Source organism: Pipistrellus hanaki (assembly GCF_964339955.1).
Source record: "Pipistrellus hanaki genome assembly, chromosome: 3".
NCBI classification, from domain to species: Eukaryota; Metazoa; Chordata; class Mammalia; order Chiroptera; family Vespertilionidae; genus Pipistrellus; species Pipistrellus hanaki.
In genome coordinates, this window is record NC_140505.1 from 186,955,162 (window position 1) to 186,977,691 (window position 22,530).

At 57.3% G+C, this 22,530-nt stretch overlaps 2 protein-coding genes across 7 annotated transcripts; one reads left to right on the top strand and one right to left on the bottom strand.

The window, feature by feature from the left end:
* The first annotated feature begins 137 nt into the window (after positions 1-137).
* On the top strand, positions 138-17,151 carry LOC311620091 (uncharacterized protein). 5 transcript variants are annotated; one of them, XM_084879126.1, is made up of 9 exons: positions 138-436; positions 7,838-7,935; positions 11,429-11,716; positions 13,615-13,691; positions 15,066-15,131; positions 15,256-15,294; positions 15,484-15,669; positions 15,886-15,925; positions 16,106-16,658. In XM_084879126.1, the coding sequence occupies exons 3-9, from the start codon at positions 11,434-11,436 to the stop codon at positions 16,258-16,260; spliced, it is 846 nt and encodes a 281-aa protein (XP_084735252.1). In that variant the 5' UTR covers positions 138-436; positions 7,838-7,935; positions 11,429-11,433; the 3' UTR covers positions 16,261-16,658. The 5 variants fall into 5 exon arrangements, 4 of the variants coding, with proteins under 4 accessions (XP_084735252.1, XP_084735250.1, XP_084735253.1 ...); XM_084879124.1 differs by lacking the exon at positions 7,838-7,935 and having other exon boundaries at positions 15,484-15,925; XM_084879127.1 differs by lacking the exons at positions 138-436; positions 7,838-7,935 and adding an exon at positions 13,160-13,203 and having other exon boundaries at positions 11,599-11,716; positions 15,484-15,925.
* Positions 17,152-17,300: 149 nt separating this feature from the next.
* CYP2D6 (cytochrome P450 family 2 subfamily D member 6) lies at positions 17,301-21,858 on the bottom strand. Of its 2 annotated transcripts, XM_084879109.1 has the most exons (9): positions 21,194-21,858; positions 20,238-20,409; positions 19,821-19,973; positions 19,579-19,739; positions 18,810-18,986; positions 18,505-18,646; positions 18,097-18,284; positions 17,646-17,787; positions 17,301-17,551 (listed from the first exon to the last, which is right to left on the bottom strand). In XM_084879109.1, the coding sequence occupies exons 1-9, from the start codon at positions 21,380-21,382 to the stop codon at positions 17,373-17,375; spliced, it is 1,503 nt and encodes a 500-aa protein (XP_084735235.1). In that variant the 5' UTR covers positions 21,383-21,858; the 3' UTR covers positions 17,301-17,372. The 2 variants fall into 2 exon arrangements, with proteins under 2 accessions (XP_084735235.1, XP_084735236.1); XM_084879110.1 differs by lacking the exon at positions 18,810-18,986 and having other exon boundaries at positions 21,194-21,454.
* Positions 21,859-22,530: the final 672 nt, after the last annotated feature.

Below are 22,530 nucleotides of genomic sequence, written 5' to 3' on the forward strand. Positions count from 1 at the left end.
TATTGGTCGGGAGGCCTGTCTCTCTGGGTGGAAGAAAATCGGTTGGTGGCTGCTCACGCTCATCAGCAGAAACGCAAACTTGTCGGCGGGAGGTCCTAACGGTCGCCCGACGGCGCCGCCAGGGGGCACTCGGCTCCCAGCCTGGCCGCGGTGCGGAGAGCTGGATCCCGGCCGCGAGCTGCCTGGTCTCCCGGCGACGCGTCCGTCCGGGAAGCCGGCTGGCGCGCCGCCTCGCAGCCTCCCGGGTCGGCTCCCGCGGGCCGCGGGCTCCTAGGTGGCGGCTGAGGCAGATAATGGCGCCTGGGCTGCTGTGGCGCCGGCTTGGCCCTTCTGTAGCTTTTCTACAACTTTCCCCCCGTAAATCCGCTCTGCGATGGAGGCGTGAAAGCGCTCTCCTGGTGAAGTGTTTCTCGACGCTTCTCCACAGCCCGGGGAGGTAGGTTATATTTTCAGCCCCACTTTCCACACGGACATTTGTGGATTTCTGTGAAAAACAGCCCAGCATTTCGGAGCTGAGGAGCCTTGGACTGTCCTTTCCGGGTCTCTCTCTTTTCTGGCATTTTCCTGCCAGTTCACTGTGAGCGCGAAGGGGACTGAGTGTGACAGGACCGCGGGCTCTGCGGAGTCACCGGCCTTCGTTAACCTCCCGGGTCGGTAGGTGCAGTGAGCGCCCCATTTTACAGGTGAGGAAACTGAGGCGGCTTTAGGTCTCCCACCCCTGCCTCCTCCTGGGGTTCAGGCTCAGGTTCCTTGTGAATGTCGGCACAGGAGCCGGGGCTGAGCTGAGCTCTGGGCCCCGGACCAGCAGGGGTATGGCCCTGCGTCTAGCCCACTCTAATTTTGAAGGGTTAAAAGTGTGGATATTCTCCTTTTATTTTAAAATGTATTTGTACATTTATTTATTTTTTAAAAATATATATTTTCTTGATTTTTTTTACAGAGAGAAAGGGAGAGGGATAGTTAGAAACATCGATGCGAGAGAAACATGGATCAGCTGCCTCCTGCACACCCCCTACTGGGGATGTGCCTGCAACCAAGATACATGCCCTTGACCGGAATCGAACCCAGGACTCTTCAGTCTGCAGACTATCCACTGAACAAAACCAGTTAGGGCTGTATTTGTATATTTGAATGAGCTATACAAAAGAAAGCATGTAACATATAAATGATAAAGCATGATAATAAAACTTCTGAATCCCAGTACCCAACTTAAGAATTGGTAACAATCAAGGTTTCTATAAAGTACACTATATACCAAGTAACCACTCTTTTAAGTTCTCCAGGCACATTAACTCGCTTAAGCCTCACAACACACCTGTGAGGTAAGTGTTGTTGAACCCACTTTACAGATAAGAAAACTGAGACACAGACTAAGTTACTTAACAGCTTTGGGTTGAGACCTAGGTGGTAGCTCCAGAGTGTGTGCTCTACCTCTCATAGCACCTGTAGGTTAGCTGCCTGTGTAACTTAGTCCATGCTCCTGCCTCCTCTAGGTGTAAACGCTATAAAATCTAATGTTAATATTCCTTTTCATTAAAACAATAAAGGGTTTCTCAAACCACACACTGGGAAAAAATATTTGTAAATCCTAAGGGAGTTGTATCTAGACTTTGTAAAAGGCTCTTTCAACTCAATAAAAAAACAAACAGATCAATTAAAAATGAGCAAAGGTGCTTGGCCAGCATTGCTTGGTGGTTGAGCATTGACCATGAACCAGGAGGTCGTAGTTCCATTCCCGGTCAGGATACATACAAGAAGCAACCGATGAATGCGTAAGTAATTGGAACAACAAATCAATGTTTCTCTCGCTCGCTCTTAAACACACACACACACACACACACACAAATGAGCAAAGGTGACACCAGATGCTGATGAGGCTGTGAGGTAGCAGGAACTCTCATTTATTGCTGGTGGGAATGCAAAATCATACAGCCACTTTGGAAGACAGTCTGGCAGTTTCTTACAAAGCTAAACATACTTTTTTTTTAATTATGAAATATATTTTTACTGATTTCAGAGGGGAAAGGAGAGAGAGACCGGAACATCAGTGATGAGAGAGAATCATTGATTGGCTGCCTCCCTCACGCTCCACACTAGAGATCAAGTCCACAATCTTGACTTCTTGGTTCACAAGTCGGTGCTCAACTACTGAGCCGTGTCGGCAGAGTGAAACTAAACATACTCTGAACATATGCTCCAGCAATCAGACTCCTTGGTATTAGGTCCACAGGAAATCTGCACATGGATGTTTATATTCATAATTTCCAGAACTTGGAAGCAACCAAGAAGTCCTTTAGGAGGCGACTGAATAAATAAACAGTGGCATGTGCAGACGTTAAGTTATTCTTCAGTGCTAGGAAGAAATGAGCTATCAAGCCATGAAAAGACACGAAGGAAACTTAAACGGATATACCTAAGTGAAAGAAGCAATTCTGAAAAGGCGACATACTGTGTGGTTCCAGCTAAATGACTTTCTGATAAAGGCAAAACTGTGGAGACAGTGAAAAGATGATTGGCTGCCAGAGGCTGGGAGGAGAAAGGGATGAATAGGTGCAGCACAGAGGGTTTTTAGGGCAGTGAAACCATTCTGAATGATGCTGTGGTGGGGGTAATGCCGTTATCCATGCTCAGACCCCTAGAGTGAACCCTAATGCAAATTATGGGCTTTGGGTGACAATGATGTGTCAGTGTAGGTTCATTGATTGTAACAATGTGTCACTGCCAAGGGACGTTGATAGTGGGGAGGCTGTGAGTGTATGTATGTTGGGGGTGGAGTCGGGTATGTGGAAGTCAAAATTAACTATAAAAAGTATTATTTTATTTTATTTTATTTTTTTTAAATATACAAATGATCAGCAAGTATGTGAAAAGACAATATCATTAATCACTAGGTAAATGCAAGTCAAAACCATGATACCACTCACCCGCTAGAATGCCTAGAATAAAAAAGAAGAAAATAGCCGAAACTGGTTTGGCTCCGTGGATAGAGCGTCGGCTTGTGGACTGAAAGGTCCCGGGTTCGATTCCAGTCAAGGGCATGTACCTTGGTTGCGGGCAGATCCCCAGGTAGGGGGTGTGCAAGAGGCAGCTGATCGATGACTCTCTCTCATCGATGTTTCTAACTCTCTATCCCTCTCTCTTCCTCTCTGTGATAAATCAATTAAAAAATATATATATAAAAAAATATATAAATATATATATATATATATATATATATATATATATATACACTAAAAGAAGAAAATAGTGTTGTCGAGGATATGGAGAAATTGGAATCCTCATACATTGCTGGTGAGAATATGAAATGGTGCAGCCACTTTGGATAACAGTCAGGCAGTTTCTTAAAAAGTTTATATGATCCAGAAATTACAATTCTAGGTATCTACCTAGGAAAAATAAAAACATTTTTCCACACAGATACTTTTATATGAATGTTCATAGCAGCATTATTCATGATAGCCCAAAATAGAAACAACGTAAAAGTCCATCAACTGGATGGACAAGGGAAAAAGTGTATAAACGAAATATGGTACATTCATACCATGGAATATTCTTCAGCCACAATGAACCTTGAAGACATGCTAAGTGAAAGGAGCTAGACACAGCACATATCAGATAATTCCACTTGCGTGAACGGTTCAGAAATGGCAAATGTATACAAGCAGAAAGTAAATTATAGTTGTCAAGTGTGAGGTGGAAATGAGGAGTGAATGTAGCATGAAGTTTCTATTTAGGCCCATGGAAATGCTTTAAAATTAGTGTGTGATGCTAGTGCACAACTTTGTAAATATGCTAAAATTCACTGACTTACACACTCAAATGGGTGAAGGATAAATTTTATGGTATGTAAATTATATCTCAATAATGCCATAGGAAAAATGATCTCTGATGATTTTTCAAATGTGTAAATCCAGTATATTTTAATGATACCTTCTTACTTTCATCACCTTCACCTTAAAAAAGAAAAATGCCCTATTTGGCCCTAGCAGGTTTGGATAGAGCACCTTGACCTTTGAACCAAAGGGTCTCAGGTTCGATTCCGGTCAAGGGCACATACCTCCATTGCGGCTCCTTCCCCAGCCTGGGCCCTGGTCAGGGTTCTTGCAGGGGACAACCAATCCATGTGTTTCTCTCAATCTATACTTCTCTCTGTCTTTCCCTCTCTCTTCCACCCTTTTTAAAAATCAGTTGAAAAATATTTTTGGGTGAGGATTTCCCCCACTCTGTAGCTTGTTTTTCAATCTTTTCAACAAGGTCTTTCACAGAGCAAAAGTGTTTAATTTTTATGAAAGCTGATTTATCCATTTTTTGCCTTTTATGGATTGTGCTATTGATGTCAAATTTAGGAACCTATAATTAAGAAGAAAACTTATTATATTTAAATATGTGACCCTTTTTTAGCCGAAACCGGTTTGGCTCAATGGATAGAGCGTTGGCCTGCGGACTGAAAGATCCCGGGTTCGATTCCGGTCAAGGGCATGTACCTTGGCTGCGGGCAGATCCCCAGGTAGGGGGTGTGCAAGAAGCAGCTGGTCGATGTTTCTCTCTCATCGATGTTTCTAGCTCTCTATCCCTCTTCCTTCCTCTCTGTAAAAAAATAAAATATATATTTAAATATGTGACCCATTTTTAGTTAATTTTTGTACAAGGTATTAGATTTAGGTAAAGTTTCTTCTCCTCTTTTCATCTTTCTTCTTCCTTCTCTTTTCTTCTCTTTCCTCCTCCTCCTCCTTCTTTGTCTTTGTCTTCATCTTTTATATATATATAAATATATATATATATTTTTATTGATTTTCCACAGAGTGGAAGGGAAAGGGATAGAGAGCTAGAAACATCGATGAGAGAGAAACATCGACCAGCTGCCTTCCGCCCCCCCCCCACCCCCACCTGGGATATGCCTGCAACCAATGCACATGGCCCTGACCAGAATCGAACCTGGGACCCCTCAGTCCGCAGACCGACACTCTATCCACTGAGCCAAACCGGTTTCGGCTTCTTCATCTTCTTCTTCATCTTCATTGCTGTCTTATTACTCCAGAATCATTTGTTGAAAAGCCGACCCTCCTCCACTGAATTGCTTTTGCACCTTTATTAAATACTAGAGGCCCAGTGCACGAATTCGTGCATGGATGGGGTCCCTTGGGTGGCCTGTGGGGACCCCAGCTCGTACCCCCAGGCTTGCAGCCCTGCCTGGCACCCTGCCTTGGCCTAGCGTTGCCCCCTTACGTCTCCACCATCCAGTCTGCAGAGTGATTGATTGAGGCTGGGCCCCCGCCCGGCTGCCTCAGTGCCTGAGAGTGGGGCGGTGGCCCTGCCCCCTGCCGCTGCCACTGGTCACTATCTGTGGGGCAATTGGCAGGTCGATCGGACCCCCATTCCTATCCGCTTTGGCCTGGTGCCGTCTGTTCACCTGCTCCACCATCCTGCTGCAGTCCCGCTCTCGCCGGGGCCCATCAGGGGCCAGCAGTGCCTCCACTGCTGCCCACTGCCAGTGCTGCATCTCTGATGCCCACCATGTTTGTGCCGCCCCCTGGTGGTCAGTGCATGTCATAGTGAGCTGTTGAATTCATGGTTACTGGTGGAAGGACTGCTTGAGAGGGCAATTTGCATATTAGGCTTTTATTATATAGGATCAATTGACTGATCCTTTTATTATATGATAAGTTCTCTTAGTTTTCTTTTATCTGATAATTTCCTGATTTCTTTTCAGCATTCTGAAGGATATTTTCATTGGATATGGGAGTCTGGGTTGACAGTTCAGATCAACACTTAGAAAAATATTGTGTCATTTTCTTCTAGCCTCTGTAGTCAGTTGTCATTCAAATTGACTTGAACTTATCTTGCTTGGGTTTACTCAGCTTCTTGGGACTGCCATGCCTTTTACACAATTTGGAAGATTGTTCAGCCCTGCCTTCTCCTCTCTTTCCAAGACTCTGATGACATGATGCTTGATTTTTTTAAAAATAGAATTTTATTGGTTTCAGAGAAAAAGGGTGAAGGAGAGAGAGGGAGGGAGGGGAAGGGGGAGAGAGAGAGAAAGAGAGAGGGAGGGAGGGAGGGAGGAGGGGGGGGAGAGAGAGAGAGAGAAATATCAGTGATGGAGAAAATCATTGATCAGCTGCCTCCCATACGCCCCCACTGGGGATTGAGCCTGCAACCTGGGCATGTGCCCCCGACTGGAATCGAACCTGGGACCCTTCAGTCCTCAGGCCGACTCTGCATCCACTGAGCCAGACTAGTCAGGTGATGTTTGATCTTTGTGTAGACCTACATCCCTGAGGCTCTGTTCATTTTTCCTCAGTCTGTTTTTTTCTGTTGTTCAAATTAAGTAATTTCGGCTGTTTTATCTTCCAGGCCACTGGTTATTTTCTGTTTTCTGCTTTTGAACCCATTCGCTGAGCTTTTTATTTCAGTTCTAAAATTTTCATCTGGTTCTTCCTTTATCTATGGTTTCTCTGCTGAGATTATTTTATTATTTTGTTTCAAGCATGTACATAATTGCTTGTTGAGGCATGTTTATAATGTCTGCTTTAAATCTTTATCAGATAATTCTACCATCTCTGACCACTCACTGCTGGGTCTCTTTTAAACTTCCCTTTCAGCTGGCTTCCTTTGACACCAGCAGTGGAAGGGGAAGAGCTTCCTTGTTACTGTGAGTAGAAGTCCAGGCTCCTCACTCAGCCTCAGTTGACACTAAGGGGTTGGGGCTCTGCATAGTAATTAGCAGGAGTCAGAGTTCCAGCTCCCCACTAGTCTGCCCACGAGACCTGTCTATGGTCAAAGGTGGAAGTCCTGACTCTCGGTTAGGTCTCCTCTGATACGCCCCAGAAGGGAGGAGGTGGTGTACCAAGCGAGGCCCTTCTGAGTCCGCCTAGGAAGCTGGCCCTGAGGACAACCTCATCACTTCAGGTTGCTGCCTGGAGAGGGAGTGCCCACAGAGCACGGGGCTAGTCATGGATGTCAGAAGCACAGAGGAGTAGGCGGGACTCTGGGACTCTGGCCCTGCCACTCACCCATGTGACCATGTTAGGCATTTGTCAGATATTTCCGTGTGGTGTTCTCTGCCAACCATTGAGCCAAACACAGAGGACAGAGAGAAGATGAAGACATAGTCCTTGCCTTCATAAAGCCTTGGCAATGCATACGCTCCTGAATCTGGACAGAATTCTGGGTTGGAGTGAGGGACAACAATGCCTCAATTACTTATGACTCATGTGAAGTCCCAGGTCATGGAGTCTGTGCCACTGTTTTAGCACTTATTTAATCAGGGTTTGCTGTAGCTGTCAGCAGGTGTGAGTGGGGCATACACTGTGCAGTGGGAATTTCATGTTTGCATTCATGGATAGGAGTCCCTCTAATGAGAATTAAAAATGTTTTTTATTTATTGATTTTTGAGAGAGAGAAACATTGATTTATTGTTGCAGTTATTTATGCATTCATTGGTTGATTCTTGTATGTGATCTAATCAGGGGTCAAATTTGCAACCGTGGCGTATCAGAATGATGCTCTAACCAACTGAGCCAGGGCCCCTTTTGACTTAATTTTACCCATATGTTATTTAAAGGTATGTTATTTAGTTCCAAATATCTAGGGATTTTTCCAGAGAGTTTTCTGGTACTGATTTCTAATTTAATTCCGTTATGGTCAAAGGACTTATTTGAAATAACTTTACTCTCTTAAAATTTACTGGGACTTGTTTTATGGTTTATCTAAATGTTTCATGTGGATGTGGAACGCAGGCGTTTGGTAGTTCCAACCATTCACAGTTTTGTAATTATCACTTAGCGACATTTACAGTTTCTCTGGAACCGGAAGATGTTTATTTGGTTTCTTCAAGGTCCCCAAGGGCAGGCTCTGCGCCCTATTACCTTTCTGTCCCCTTTGCGCTATTCCTGGCCCCGATGGAAGCTCAGCAGACACTGATCAGATGACTGGGTGAGTCTTAGAAATTGTCAGGCTGTGGGAGAGGATCCAAGATGGCTGCTCGGGTATACACCTAGCCGCAGCAGCTCACAACAATTTCAAGGGAATACAACTAAAATGTAGAGTGGACATTGCCCAGAGCTACAGGTAGTCGACTGACTGAAAACTCTACAATAGGAAGGAGGGAGAAAACCAGAAGGAAAATCAGAGGAGCTGAAAAAAAGCCTAAGGTACAGAGACATGCTGCGCGCTCACACGCACGCGCGCGCGGAGAGGTCGCAGCCGGAGAGGAGGAGAGGGCTGGGTGCTGCCTGGCGTTCCCTAGCAGGAAGGAAATAGAACCCCCAGCCTGGGCTGAACCCCCGAACCGGCAGCGCTGAGCCCCAAGTTATGTGCCAGACCCTGGGGACCCAGGCTCCGGCAGGGGGAGACAATCCCGGGGGACGGCGAAATGCGGGGCCCCCGGAGTCGCGCGCACATGGCGCGCAGAGGACTGAATGTTGACTCTGATGCTGGATTACCCTAGCCGGAAGAAACAAAGCCTCCGGCGGCAGCTCTGAGCCTCATTCCAGACCGCCACGAACTCCAGGTCTGGGCCAGTCCCTGGGGACCCAGGCTCGGGCAGGGGGAGACGGAGCTGTGAGGTGGAGTCCTGGGAGCGCGGCCAAAGGCCGAGCCCCCGGAGTCGCGCACACTGTGCGCAGAGGACAGTCTGTTGACTCTGATCCTGGACTCCCCTAGTGGGAGGAAGAAAGAAAGCTCCAGACTGGAGGAACGCCACGAGGAGCAGGAGCCCCTGCCGGACACCGGCCAGCCGGGCGCCAGCAAGGAGCCGGGCGACGGGGCCCCCAGTGGGGGGGGTGCCCCTGAGCCTTCGACTGCTGAGCGCTGGCAACGGAGCCAAGGACGGGGGCTACTTCCTGGGCGGCGCCGACCCCGGCAACAGACTGGAGCAGCGCGGGAGCCCGCGGAGAACAAAGGGGTGCCACAGGCCAACCTGCTGAGCTCCCAGGACAAGGAGGAAGAAACCAAAGAAGTTCTCAATGTGAAGAAATCAAGTGAGAGCAAATGATAGTAAAATTACTTAAGAAAGAATACAAAGAAGATCTTGAAAAATCAAAGACTACGTCAGAACTCAACGCACCAGCCAACATTGCAACATAAATGCGTTTTGTTTTTTTTTTAAAAAAAGAAAAAAAAAAAAGAGAAAAAAGGGACAGAATGTTGGAACAGCGGCGACCAGGCCTAGAGTGGCCAGGCACAAGGCAGTGGCAGCTGGGCCTGGAGCAGCAGTGGCCAGGCCCCAGAGCAGCAGCAGCCAGAACAAGAGCATCAACGGCCAGCACTGGAGCAGCCAGACCTGGGGCAGTGGCAGCCAGGCCTGAGGCAGAGGCGGCCAAGCCCAGGGTGGCCAGTCCAGGAACACCCAGACACGGAGTGGCTGGGCCCGAAGAAGCCCGGCCCAGAGCAGCCGGGTTGGGAGCAGCTAGGCCCAGAACAGCAGTAGCCAAGCACGGAGCATCCAGGCTGGGAGCGGCCAGGCTCGGAGCAGCCGGGTCGGGTGCGGCCAGGCCCGGAGCAGCGGCGGCCAGGCTGGGAGCGGCCAGGCCCGGAGCAGCTGGGTCTGGTGTGGCCAGGCCTGGAGCAGCGGCTGCCAGGCTGGGAGCGGCCAGGCCCGGAGCAGCAGCTGCCAGGCTGGGAGCAGCCAGGTCCGGAGCAGCTGGGTCTGGTGTGGCCAGGCCCGGAGCAGCGGCTGCCAGGCTGGGAGCGGCCAGGCCCAGAGCAACAGCTGCCAGGCTGGGAGCGGCCAGGCCCGGAGCATCCGGGTCTGGTGCGGCCAGGCCCGGAGCAGCAACTGCCAGGCTGGGAGCGGCCAGGCCCGGAGCAGCCGGGTCTGGTGCGGCCAGGCCAGGAGCAGCGGCTGCCAGGCTGGGAGCGGCCAGGCCCGGAGCAGCAGCTGCCAGGCTGGGAGCGGCCAGGCCCGGAGCAGCCGGGTCTGGTGCGGCCAGGCCCGGAGCAGCGGCTGCCAGGCTGGGAGCGGCCAGGCCCGGAGCAGCCGGGTCTGGTGCGGCCAGGCCAGGAGCAGCGGCTGCCAGGCTGGGAGCGGCCAGGCCCGGAGCAGCAGCTGCCAGGCTGGGAGCGGCCAGGCCCGGAGCAGCCGGGTCTGGTGCGGCCAGGCCCGGAGCAGCGGCTGCCAGGCTGGGAGCGGCCAGGCCCGGAGCAGCCGGGTCTGGTGCGGCCAGGCCCGGAGCAGCGGCTGCCAGGCTGGGAGCGGCCAGGCCCGGAGCAGCCGGGTCTGGTGCGGCCAGGCCAGGAGCAGCGGCTGCCAGGCTGGGAGCGGCCAGATCCGGAGCAGCAGCTGCCAGGCTGGGAGCGGCCAGGCCCGGAGCAGCCGGGTCTGGTGCGGCCAGGCCCGGAGCAGCGGCTGCCAGGCTGGGAGTGGCCAGGCCCGGAGCAGCCGGGTCTGGTGCGGCCAGGCCCGGAGCAGCGGCTGCCAGGCTGGGAGCGGCCAGGCCCGGAGCAGCCGGGTCTGGTGCGGCCAGGCCGGGAGCAATGGCTGCCAGGCTGGGAGCAGCCAGGCCCGGAGCAGCGGCTGCCAGGCTGGGAGCGGCCAGATCCGGAGCAGCAGCTGCCAGGCTGGGAGCGGCCAGGCCCGGAACAGCCGGGTCTGGTGCGGCCAGGCCAGGAGCAATGGCTGCCAGGCTGGGAGCAGCCAGGCCCGGAGCAGCGGCTGTCAGGCTGGGAGCGGCCAGGCCCGGAGCGGCCGGGACCGGAGCAACCGGTCCCAGAGCAGCCGGGTCGGGTGCGGCCAGGCCTGAAGCAGCAACAGCCAAGTCCAGAGCAACTAGGTCGGGAGCGGCAGTGACCAGACCCGGAGCAGCTGGTTGTGGAACGAACCAGAGCAACAGAGGCCAGGCCCGGAGCAGCCAGGCCCGAAACAGCTCGCTCCTCGCCTGTACCTGCCCACAGCTGCCTCTCAGACATGGCTGGAAACTTTTGCGGGAACTTGAGGGTCTGCTGAATCAAGTGATGAAGGCTTAGATCTGGATGTGTTGAGTTAGTATAGCGCTGGGGTGCTGATCTGTGAGTGCCTTGGGTGGGGCCTGGATGAGGCTGGTTGACCTATTTGGAAATGTCTTTTGTGTGAAGTGTATCATTGGGCATGTGGAGGTATTATTGATATGAGAAAATGCTAAGTAACAGATTTACTATCTGAAAAGGGATTTACTATCGGGGAAAGGGAGGGAGGAAGAGACTGAACATAAACTGTGCACCTATGGATGAGGACAATGGGGGATGGGGAGGGGGCAGAGGGTGGGGTGGGAACCTGTTGGAGGGGGGAAGAAAAGAGGAACCTTTGTAATAATATGAACAATAAAGATTGATTTAAAAAAAAAAAAAAAAAAAAGAAATTGTCAGGCTGTGTTCTTGCTTTTGATCCAGAAAATGTGCTTATTGTATTATGTGACAAGCCTGACTCTCACACCTTTGTGTGTTTGCACAGCATTGATGGCGTTGAACGGAACCAGAGATGTCCACAAAGGTGCTGGCTCTGACTGGTGGGGACAAAAAGCCGCCCTGAGGCAGCTGACCATCTGCCCTGGCCCAGGCCGGAGAGGTTGCCCTGTCACAAAGCCCCAGAGATGTGATGTCACACAGATCACGCTCCCTGCGAAGGGAGGGGCTGTATTCTGGATTCCTAGCCTTAGCGGCTCCAGTGCCCTCAGAGGAAAGGTGGGCAGGCTGCCTGACACTGACCTGGCCAAAGGAAGCGCCAAGCTTGGCGTATTGGGTAAGTGGGCCCAAAGGCAGGAAGCAGCCTCAGCAGTGAACATTGTCTCTGTGACTCCGCCTCCCTGTGGGCCTCCCTGCCTGGCTGCCCCTTCTCCTCTCCTTCAGGACTCTCCCCTCTCCTTCTCCAAACCTCAGCACAGAAGGAGCCCGGAAGCGTGGCTCTCACTGTTATACACACCAGCAAAGCTTCTGCTGGAGACAGCGCCCCGGTGCTCCCAGAGGTGACCGGGCTCGGGGTGCTCCCAGAGGTGACCGGGCCCGGTGCTGAGGCCCCTGTGGCCATGAGAGAGCCCGGCTGGAGGGCCCTGGATTTGGTGCCCGGGAGCATATTGGTGCCTTTGGTGAGAGGTTTCAAGGACTGTGGGGTCAGAAGAGAATCGCCCTCAGGACTGCCCAAAGTATCCCAGAATGCTCTGTAACCCAGAAAATACTGCAAACTGTTTTAAACCACTTTTATTTATGATTATCACTGACCACCTACACCTGGGGGCATTTATACCCAATGTGCAATAGAACTATACCTTTCTCCATCCTCTCCTGCCCCCTTGTCCATTGTCTTCCCTGGGACCTGCCTTCCCGGCGCGGAGGCACAGAGGCCATCTTGTTCTGAGCATTCCCAGGCTCCGGTGCTGGTCCCTCCTCCTCGGGCCTGCGGTGACTGCTGCAGCCCGGGGCCGGAGCACTGGGCCCGGCCTGTGAGGCATTCACTGTGGCCGTTCTTCCTCCTCAGACTGAAGATGCTGTTCGGTATTTGCGGCCAGAAGGAGAGGTACAGTTTGGGTGCGGCCTGTTACCACACCCGAAAGGCCAGGAAGGGGAGCCCTCGCTTGGGCCCAAGAGGAAGGGAAAACAGGGTTCTCTGTCAGCTTTTCCCTGACGGTTAGAGTGTCTCTGGGACTCAGAATCGGGGTGGAGGGCCTGGTTCTGGTAGGTGGGATGAGAGAGAGAGAGAGAGAGAGAGAGAGGGAGGGAGGGAGGGAGGGAGGGAGGGAGGGAAACAGAGAGTGTACACGCATGCCACCATTTTAGCAATCCCAAAATGCTCTACTGTCCCAAGCGAGGGGTCACAGAAGAGGGCGGTGGCCTGGAATCTGAGTTCTACCCCCTGTGGGATCTGTCGGTCCGGGGAGGGCGGGCAGGAGGGCTGCGGGAGAAGAGCTGCCCCAGCACTGAGTGCCCGGCCGAGGCCAGGCCTGCCTCCTGGCGGAGAGGCACGACGGGCTTGCACACTTGGTGAGGAGGGGAGGAAGGGAGCGGCCAGGCTCCGTGTCTGCTCCAGGCTCCCAGTCTGGCTGGTGACGGAGGCAGAGGCACGGCGTCATGCCAGCAGTCAGTGGTGACAGGACGCAGCGCTGTAGGGCAGGTCCTGGAGTGGGGGGAAGCTGGTACCCATGGTGAGGGCAGGGAGACCAGCCTCACACTCACCCTGCTTTCCTCCCAGGCTCTGCAGGGTCCTGTACCTAGTCCAGGTCCTCATTCTTGCAGGTAAGGCCTGTGCTCGGGGAGCTGGTGCTCCCCTCAGCCACCCAGCCGCCAGCTGCCCGGCAGGGCGCCCAGAGGCCTGGCTCCCCAGGGCTGGCCGCCTCTCTCTGCTTCTCCCCTCTGCACCCTCACAGTGGAGTGGCATTTGAACCCATGTCTAACTCTAAAGCTCGTACTCTGCCCCCTGGAAAAATACACCCAAACCCGCAAACCCAAAAGCCCACACAACCTAATAATGTCTCACAGCAATGACTTTCAAGTTTTTGCTTGCATACCTTTTGAAAGACTGCTTATCCTCTCACACATTTTAAATTAGTACCTAATTTAGTTCCCAGTGTCAAGGGATATGACACTTTAAAATAATGACATCACTCTGTCCAGTGTTTTAACTCGTCTTCCTTCGCCCATTTGCAGGAATGGTATACTACTATTTCCAGGAGTCCGTGGGGAAAACAGCGTCTGACCACGAGATTGCTGGGGAGTCATCACTGGTAGGCACCTTGCTCAGGCCTTGAGGCTGGTGTGGGCTTCCTGGGGTCATGCTGCTTGACCTCAGAAGGTCAATCGTGCGTGCGTGTGTGTGTGTGTGAGGGGTGAGGGTTCTGGAGAAATTTCCTCTTTTCCCAAAGAGTCAAAACATAGGCCCCAGCCCTCACGAGCTGTCTGTGGGTCACTCGGGGCTCTGTGGCAGTGGCCTGGACAGACCCAAAGGAGCAGGTGGCTCCTCATGCATGTGAGCAGCCCAGGAATGTGGTTCCATGCTCATGTGCGTGGCTGGTGCTGAGCAGGACGCCTGCTGGGGTTGCACAGCCTCTTTGATGTCCCAAGTCTGAGAACCTGTGGCAGAAGCGCCCTGCCCAGCCCCTGGCCAGAGCACAAATGGGCGCTGGGTCCGCTGAGGCGCTGCCCGTCTCGTGTGAGGCCCTGGTGGGAAGTGTGTGATACCACACGTCTGAAGGGCCTCGATTCACACGCCTGAGAGTGAGCTAGGAATTCTAGATGTGAAATAACCCCACAGATCCTGCAGCTCCTCGTGGCCTTCTGGTTTCAAATGTTGTTTAAAAGTCTGATGGGATTGGGTTCCTGAAACAAACCTTTTCTTTGAAATCTGGAAGCTTGTGGGCTCTTCTCTGTCCTCTTGCTCTGAATGCACTGAAGGCAGCAGGTGGGCTTTCCTCATCCGTGTCAGAGACACTTGGCGAGTCCTTCTCTTGGGAAAACTCATGTCCCTCATCTTTGGGAGATTGTCTGATAAAAAAGGAATGTATGCCCGGGGTGTGGCTCAGTGGTTGAGCGTTGACCTATGAACCAGGAGGTTAGGGTTCAATTCCCGGTCAGGGCACATGCCTGGGTTGTGGGTTTGATCTCGTGTGGGGCGTGCAGGGCAGCTGGTCAATGATTCTCTCTCATCTCTGATGTTCCTCTCTCTGTCCCTCTCCCTTCCTCTCTGAGATCAATAAAAAAATTTTTTAAAAGATTTAAAAAAACGTATTTGGAATGTCTGCTGTCCCCCAGTGCGCTGCCTGTGGGCACTTGCAGGAAGATGGTGATGGAGGTTTAGCTGTTGGTCCTGGTATCTTCCTGTTCTGCTGGGAAATGCTTTTTCAGCTTCTCTTCTAACTACGGCTGGGCTTTCCATTCCCATAAGCGTATCTCACTTTGGGTTTCAAGCACCAGAGGCCGGTATGTGAACGTTTCTGTTTGAGAGCCTGTTCCTGTTCTGTTCCTGAGCGCATTCTCTTCCTAACGGCAGCGCTCACGCCGCAGGTCCCCGAGTCCCGGTCCTCAGGGCTCAGTGCTGCCCGCCACCAGGGCCAGCGCCCTCAGCTGTCCCCACCGCCTCCCTCTCTCTCCTTGTCCCGCAGCCCATCGGAGAGACCTTGAGGCCGCTGTGGGGGCTGATGGACAAGTGCTACCCCGTGGCCACTCAGGTGGGTGAGGCGGGCTCTTCCTGAGGGGCGGCTGTCCGGGGCACCCTGTCCTGGCCGGACACCGAGAGGCTGGGTGGGTGGTGGTGGGGGTGACTCCCAGCACCCATGCCGTTTCTCTCTGCAGAGACGCAGAGTCAGGAGTGGGAAGAAGCAGGCCTCCGAGGTAAGAGCCTCCCTGAAGGCTCTCCGTCAGCTCCGAGGCCCAGGGAGGCCGCTCAGGGCCTGCAGCCCGGGGGTGGGGCAGGGTCCCTCCGGACGTCAGCACCCGCCCCCACTGCACCCGTGTGGGGGTGGGAGGGTCGAGGCGTTCTGGGGGCTTCGGGCCTGTGTGAGCCCACTTCTCTCCTGGCAGGCCACTACCCCCGAGGCTTCAGGACTGAATGATGCTGTCCCCAAGGAGGAGAGGGACATGCTGTCTGCTGGGGAGAGGGCGGGGGCAGGGGAGGGGATGGTCCCAGGCCAGGGAGCAGCCAGCCCCACTCCTGCTGGGAAGGACATGGCTGAGGAGAAGGAGCCGGCAGGGAGCCCAGGCTGGGAGGTAAGGAAGCCTGGTCCCCCAAGCAGTGCCTGGCGGAGGGGATGGAGGGGGCTGGGGCACCCCCAACGTGACGGGGCCAGACTGCATCTTAGAGCAGCTCTGTGCGGAGCTGAGGGAGCAGACGCGGTGAGTCCTGGCCTCCTGACTTCTCGTGTAGCCAGGCCTCAGTCCCCACGTACACAGAGCCTGTCTCACCCGCCACTGCCTCTTTCCCAGGGAGCGAAGGTCCCCGAGGAGCCTGCTCTGCCCCCTTCAGGTGAGAGCCCCCGCCCGCCTCCCTCCCTTCTCTCCCCTCCCCTCCCTGACCCGCCCGCCCGGGAGGGAAGGCCAGGTGGCCCCCAGGGACGTGCGTGGGAGGAATCCCTGGGCCAGCCTGCCCGCTCTCCCGCCCCATCCGGTCCCACTGCCCTGGCCTGAGGACGGGCTCCTCCCGCAGGCGACCTGCAGGGCCTGCCTGTTGGTGCTGGAGAGGCCTCTGGGGTGGAGGGCCAGGAGGAGCGGCCGGGCGGGTGGGCCCCCCAGCTCCTGAGGAAGCTCTGGCTCGGCTGGTTCCCGGTCTCCGACGGCCCCGAGACTCAGAAGCACCAGTGACAACCCAATAAACACACAAGGTGATACCGCTGCGGCCCGCTGCCTCCTCCCAGCTCCCCTCGCAGAGCCGGTGTGGCCGGTCTGCGGTCTGCACTGTCCCAACGACACAGGAACACCTGCCACCAGCCTGGCTCGGCAGGCGCCCTCGGGGGGCCGAAGGGCCCTGCTGGCCCGGGCTCCCGTCACGGGACAGACCCCGCTCCCTGCAGGCTGGTGCTGGGAGCGCCCTGTCGGGGCACTGAGAGGACCCTGGGGAGCCCCTCAGGGGGCCGTGATGCCGCTGGCCGGGGCTTCTGCCCTGAGCACCTGGGGTCCCTAAGCTGTTAACTAAATGCACAGGTGCTCCGGCCCCGAGGAAACGTCTGCGGGTGGGCACGGGAGGCAGTGCAGGCACGTAAGGTCACACAAATCCTGGCAGGCCTCTCCCAGGACTGTGCTGGGGTTCGAGCCCAGACAAGTGCCTCCAGATCCAGCCTGGCCAGGAGACAGCTCTTTCCTGACAGGGCCTGGGCCAGAGGCCTGGGAACGTGGCTATTCAATGTTGGGGTGACTCAGAGGCTCAGGGAGGGGGCTGGCTCCTGGGCTGCCATTAGGCTTCCCAGGGAGAGCTCCGCCCCATCACTGAGCCTGGCTGTTAACTGGAACATCACTCCCCAGCCCTCCTGACCTACTGGGGTGTCAGTGGGGAGCAGGCTTCTGTGTTGGCTGAGCTGCTGCCTGTGTGCAGGGCGGTGCTGCTGGGCGGAGTGAGCACAGGCTGGGCGAGGCCTCCACACACACACACACACACACACACACACACACACCCCGCCGGGGCCAGCAGGAGCTGGGACCTGTGCAGACTGCCACCCGCAGAGCAGCCAGGGCTGGTTTCCACGGCGCCTGGGGGTCAGCTCCCATTTCCCTGAGCCTCAGGACACCGCCCCTCACACGGGCCAAGTGCGGGGTGAGGTGGCTAAGGCAGGGAGGCCCTGGCCCTGGGGAGGCTGCTGAGGTGCCATCGCTGCCAGGATGGGCAGGGGCCTGGGGGGACTCAGGAGGAAGGCTGGAGCCACCAGGCTGCTTTATTGCACGGGGCTCCCGGCTGAGGCGCGGGCGGGGCGGGTGCCCCTCTAGCGGGGCAGGGCACAGAGCTGGTAGGGGTGCGGGGCCACCAGGAAGCCATAGGCCCCGTGGTCGCTGGGGCGGGGCTGCCCGGCGGGCACGGAGAAGCTGAAGCGCTGCAGGAGGCAGGTGAAGAAGAGGAAGAGCTCCATGCGGGCCAGGGGCTCCCCGAGGCAGGAGCGGCGGCCTGTGGGGGGGGGGGGGGCGGTGAGCCTGGGCCTGGCCCTCACCCTCCAGGCTCCCTCGGGCGGGCGGGCAGCAGGCGGGCACCCCGCAGGCACCTGCTGAGAAGGGCATGAAGGCCGGCGGTTTGACGAAGCGGCCCTGGGCGTCCAGGAAGTGCTCGGGCTGGAAGCGGAAGGGCTCCTTCCAGGCGGCCTCGTCCTTCAGCACCGACGACAGGTTGGTGATGAGCGTGGTGCCCTGGCAGGAGAGGCCGCACAGGGGGTGGGCAGGGGTGCTGGGACCTGCCACCCACCCAACACTCAGGGGCACACCCAGTCTGGAACACGGCCGCCCGGCACCTCCTGTCCCCGTGGGGTCTCCCTGCCCCCGGCCCTGCATGCAGGGCTGCTCCCCGCTGCGCTGTGTCTTCCCTCCGGGGGCCCTGCCCTGCGCCCTCCCCGCGCCCTCCAGGGACGGCGGTGCTGGGCAGGGAGCGGGGCCAGGGCTGCGCTCGGGGGTGTCAGAGCCCCAGGGTGGGTGCTGCTGAGCGGGGAGGGCCGGGCCTACCTTGGGGATGAGGAAACCCCGCACTTGCGTGTCCTGGGAGGTCATGTGGGGCACGCCCAGCGGGATGATGTCCGCAAAGCGCTGCACTTCGTGGACCACGGCCACGGTGAAGGGCATGCGGGCCTGGTCCGCCATCTCTGGTCGGCGCGCTTGCCCTATGGCCTCGTCGATCTCCTCTTGGACGCGGCCTGGACAGACGCGATCCCACAGTGGTCAGGCCCGGGGTGGTGGTGGGTGGGGTAGGGTGGGGGCTGGGCTCTGGCCTCGGGGGAGGGGCTTGTAGAGAAGGAAGTCACTCTGACCTCAGAGTGAGGACCCGCCTGTGTGTGTCCAAAGGGAACTCAGGGCCCAGGCTGTCCCTTTCCTCCCTCCCCATCTCACCGACCCCTGCCCCCCCGCCCGGCTCACACTGCACATCCGGGTGCAGGATCATGAGCAGGAGGGCCCAGGCCAGTGTGGTCGAGGTGGTCACCATCCCAGCGGAGAACAGGTCCGCCACCACCATGCGCAGGTTCTCATCGGTGAAGCTGCTCCTGGGGTTCTCCTTGGCCTGGCCATGCAGAGGGGGCTCGGGCAGAGGGAGGAAGCCCCAAATGGCTCCCACAGTGCAGAGCAGCCTCGGTGCCCGACCCTGGGTGACACTGGCCCGCCTTGCCTGGGCTTACCACAACCAACAGCCCCCTGCCCCCCCGTCCCTGGAGGCTGCCCCTCACCTTCTCCACCTCATCCAGGAAGGCGTCAGTCAGGTCCCGGGGTGGCTGGGCTGGGTCCCGGGTCATCTTGTGCTCGGTGACCAGCTCATCCAGCAAGGCCATGAAGGCCCTCTGCCCCTTAAAGACCTTGGCAGCCAGCCCCGGGATGCGCAGCAGCACAGGGACCACGTCCAGCACCTGGACAGGCACAGGAGTGGGTCCTGGGCGGTCCTTCCTGTGCCCAGGGGGTCCTCTTGACAAGTCAGCTCCCGAGGGGTCGCCACCTCAACCCTCTCCCTTGGCCTGGGCTGCCCCAAGAAACCTAAGATCTCCCAGTCGTGGCTTCTGAGGCTTCTGATGAGGGAGGTCCAGGTTCCTTGGCTCCGCTGGGGGGTCTGACCCTGGCCTGTCTCTCCCATCTGGGAATCTGTGTTTTCTCTCCTCCAGGCCTGTGCTCTTGCAGAGGCCTCTTCTGAATGCCCTTCTCCAAGCCCTCTGTGTCACCCTCCTCCCAGGAGGCCCACGGGGGGATTAAAAGGGGGGCCCAGCCGAAACCGGTTTGGCTCAGTGGATAGGGCGTCGACCTGCGGACTGAAAGGTCCCGGGTTCGATTCCGGTCAAGGGCATGGACCTTGGTTGCGGACACATCCCCGATAGGGAGTGTGCAAGAGGCAGCTGATCGATGTTTCTCATCCATGTTTCTAACTATCCCTCTCCCTTCCTCTCTGTAAAGAATCAATAAAATATATATTTTTAAAAAATAAAAAGGGGGGGCCCATGACTCCCCCACCTCGCGTAGGAATCCCGAATCCTCCTTCAACCCTTCGTCAATCAGGTCCAGCAGCTTTTGGAAGCGCGGGTCTTGGTACTGGAAGCGGCGCCCATAGATGAGGGAAGAGATCACGTTGCTCACCGCCTTGTTCAGGAGGGCGCTGGGGCTGAAGGGGCGCCCTGGGAGCGGGCGGGGCAGGTCAGGGGCGCGTCCGTGTGGTGCCCAGCGCTCCCGCTGCCTGCCCTCAGCTCAGCACTCACCCGCCTGGTCCTCGAAGGCCGCACACAGGCAGGCGGCCTCCTCGGTCACCCACTGCTCCAGGGACTTCTTGCCCAGGCCGAAGTCGCGCAGGGTGGACACGGAGAAGCGCCGCTGCTCGCGCCACGCGTGCCCATAGCGCGCGAGGATCACTCCTGGGAGCGGGCAGTGGGCGGGGCTCGGCGTGCGCAGGCCCCGCCTCTGCCCCACCCGCACCCATTGCTCTGGGCTCTCCCTCCTCCGCCAGGACCCGGCCCGGCCCCGCCCACAAGCCCCGCCCCCGTCAGCGCAGGCCCCGCCCTCCTCTCCCACCAATGGCGCAGGCTCCTCCCCCGGCCGCCCCTCCCTATTGGCTAAGTGCTCAGCAAGCCCCGCCCCTCCCTGTCCGGCGGCCGCGGCCTGCCCGCCCCTCCGCTTGCCTTGCGCCTGCGGCCCGAACCCCAGATGCTCGTAGACGTGCGCGGGCGGGCGGTCGGAGGTGTCCTCGCTGCGCTGCACCAGCGCCTCGCGCACGGCCTCCAGCCCGTTGATCACGACCACGGGCGTCCAGGCCAGCTGCAGGCTGAACACGTCCCCGAAGCGGCTCCGCAGCTGCACGCGGGGGGTGCTGGGTGAGCTCTCCTGGTCTCAGGGCCCTGACCTTGCAGGACCCCTGGGCCGCCAGCAGGGAGCCATGCAAGGACTCCATCTGGCCCCGGGCCCTGGGGTCCCATCCTCCCATCTCCCATCTATGAGTTTGCAAATGTCACCAGAATGGTCAGCAGGCCAAGTGAGCGCCTGTGTTACAGGGGGACCAGCTGAGGCCACAGAGGTGAGAGTGAGGCCCCAGGACCACGGAGACCGGATGTGGACCCTCCACCTGACTTGCTGAGGGAAATGGGGCTCCTGACCAGACTCCCCTCCCCATTCTCCCATGAGACCTTCCCCCTGATCTGAACAGAAGGGGGGCATGCCCGACCGGGGGCTCAGTGGTTGAGCGTGGACCTGTGAACCAGGAGGCCACAGATTACAGGTCAGGGCACAAGCCTGGGTTGTGGGCTCCACCCCCAATGAGAAGGCGGCCAACCAATGATTCTCATTGATCATGTGTGTCTCCCTCTCCCTCCCCCTTCCTCTCTGAAATCAATCAACATATATTTAAACAGAAGGACTCAGGCTCACCTCATTTCAACCCTGTCCCAGCGGAACCCAAACCACTGCCAAGTCCCACCCCCTCTTTGACCTTTGGGCAGTGCGAACTGCCTCTGGGCCCTGCACTCATGTCCTCCTCAGGGCCTCTCACACCGCCTCCTCTGCTCAGCTCAGCTCCTGTCCAGCCTGTGGCTTCACGCCCGCCCTGCCGGCTGCGAGGAGGGTCCCGTGGCCGCCCCCTCACCTGGTTGACGGAGCGCAGCATGTCCCGGAAGTCCAGGTGCAGCAGGTGGCCCAGGCCTGGCAGCGGCCGGGGGCCCGGCGGGTAGCGGGCAGCCCAGCGCACACGCCGGTGCATCAGGTCCACCAGCAGCAGGAAGACGGCCGTGGCCACTGCCAGGGGCCACAGCGCCTCCCCGGGCAGCAGCCCCATGGCTGTCTCAGTGCCCTGGGGCTCCTCTGGGCACACTGGCACCTCACCGCACAGGCACCTGGGACAGACAGGCACATGCCCGACCACACCCTGTGGGCGGGGCCCGCCGGGCTGTCCTAACAGGAGCTGAGGCTGCCTTCCCTCCCCCGGAGCCGCCCTGTGTGGGATGCCCGCTGTCAGTGCAGGGAGGGGCCGGGAAGGGCAGGTGCAGGGGTGGCCGGAGAACCCCGGCCCTCCGGTCCTCTCTGGGTGCTCTCCCGGGGCGGGGGCGGGGGAGGAGAAGTGCACCCCGGCTCCCCCCAGCTCTGTCGGGCTCCGAGGAAGAACCCGGGGTTTCCAGGCTGATCCTGCCTCCGTCTCTCAGGCTCACACCTACGTGGTCGCAGCCTCGTCCCAGAACCGTCCCTGCCTCCCGGCACCGCCTGCCTCCTCCTGAGGGCCTTGCCCTCCCAGGGGCGGTGCTGACCTGTGCCCCGGGCTGGAGGGAGGGCACAGGGCCCCGTGGGGAATGAAGCTCTCCCTGCCCCTTCCCTTCACAGGAGAACACTCAACACCGAGTCACAGTCTCAGACACTGCTCACGAGCTCACAGTCTGACACTCGTCACATGCACACACATTACACACCCAAACACCACACACGCCTTACACACATGTCCCCCGTTCTCAGGGGGCCTGAGGCTGCCTGGACACGACCACCACCTCAAGGCTGCTCGCAGGCCGGCTGAGATCCTCCCCTGCTGGCTGCCGGCCCAGCTCCCTGGGCTCCGCGGGGTCCTGGCTGGGTGAGCTTGGACCTGGGTGGGGAGGGGAGGAGCAGTGCCCAGAGCGCCCTGGTCACCCTGACAAGCCCGTTGGATGCCCGAGGCCCTTCCTTTTGTTACAAATTGTTCCTTGGGCTCTTGGCTCTGGGGCCACCCAGGTAACACAGCTCCTTCCCTCCGGGCCCACTCGGGGAGGGGCACCTCCCTTGTGGGCTTTAAGCTTGGCACAGGGAGTGACTGTCCCCAGAGGAGTGGGCCTGCTTCCTCCTCATTGTTTGTCCTTGAGCATCAGCTGCTCAGACTCGTTCTGGGCGGCAGGGGTGGAAACCAGGTGGGGGTGATGCAGTTCCTGGCCACGGCCACAGGCCCGGCCCCGAGAAACCTGC

Excerpts from the sequence above, each read along its gene's own strand:
- CYP2D6 (XM_084879109.1), bottom strand. The coding sequence starts at position 21,382 with ATGGGGCTGCTGCCCGGGGAGGCGCTGTGGCCCCTGGCAGTGGCCACG. Across the intron at positions 19,974-20,237 it reads GTTCGGGCCGCAGGCGCAAG|GAGTGATCCTCGCGCGCTAT; the intron begins GCAAGCGGAGGG and ends GCCCGCTCCCAG. Across the intron at positions 18,285-18,504 it reads CCTGCACCCGGATGTGCAGT|GCCGCGTCCAAGAGGAGATC; the intron begins GTGAGCCGGGCG and ends GCGTCTGTCCAG.
- LOC311620091 (XM_084879124.1), top strand. The coding sequence starts at position 11,434 with ATGGCGTTGAACGGAACCAGAGATGTCCACAAAGGTGCTGGCTCTGAC. Across the intron at positions 13,692-15,065 it reads TTGCTGGGGAGTCATCACTG|CCCATCGGAGAGACCTTGAG; the intron begins GTAGGCACCTTG and ends CTTGTCCCGCAG. Across the intron at positions 15,295-15,483 it reads GGAAGAAGCAGGCCTCCGAG|GCCACTACCCCCGAGGCTTC; the intron begins GTAAGAGCCTCC and ends CTCTCCTGGCAG.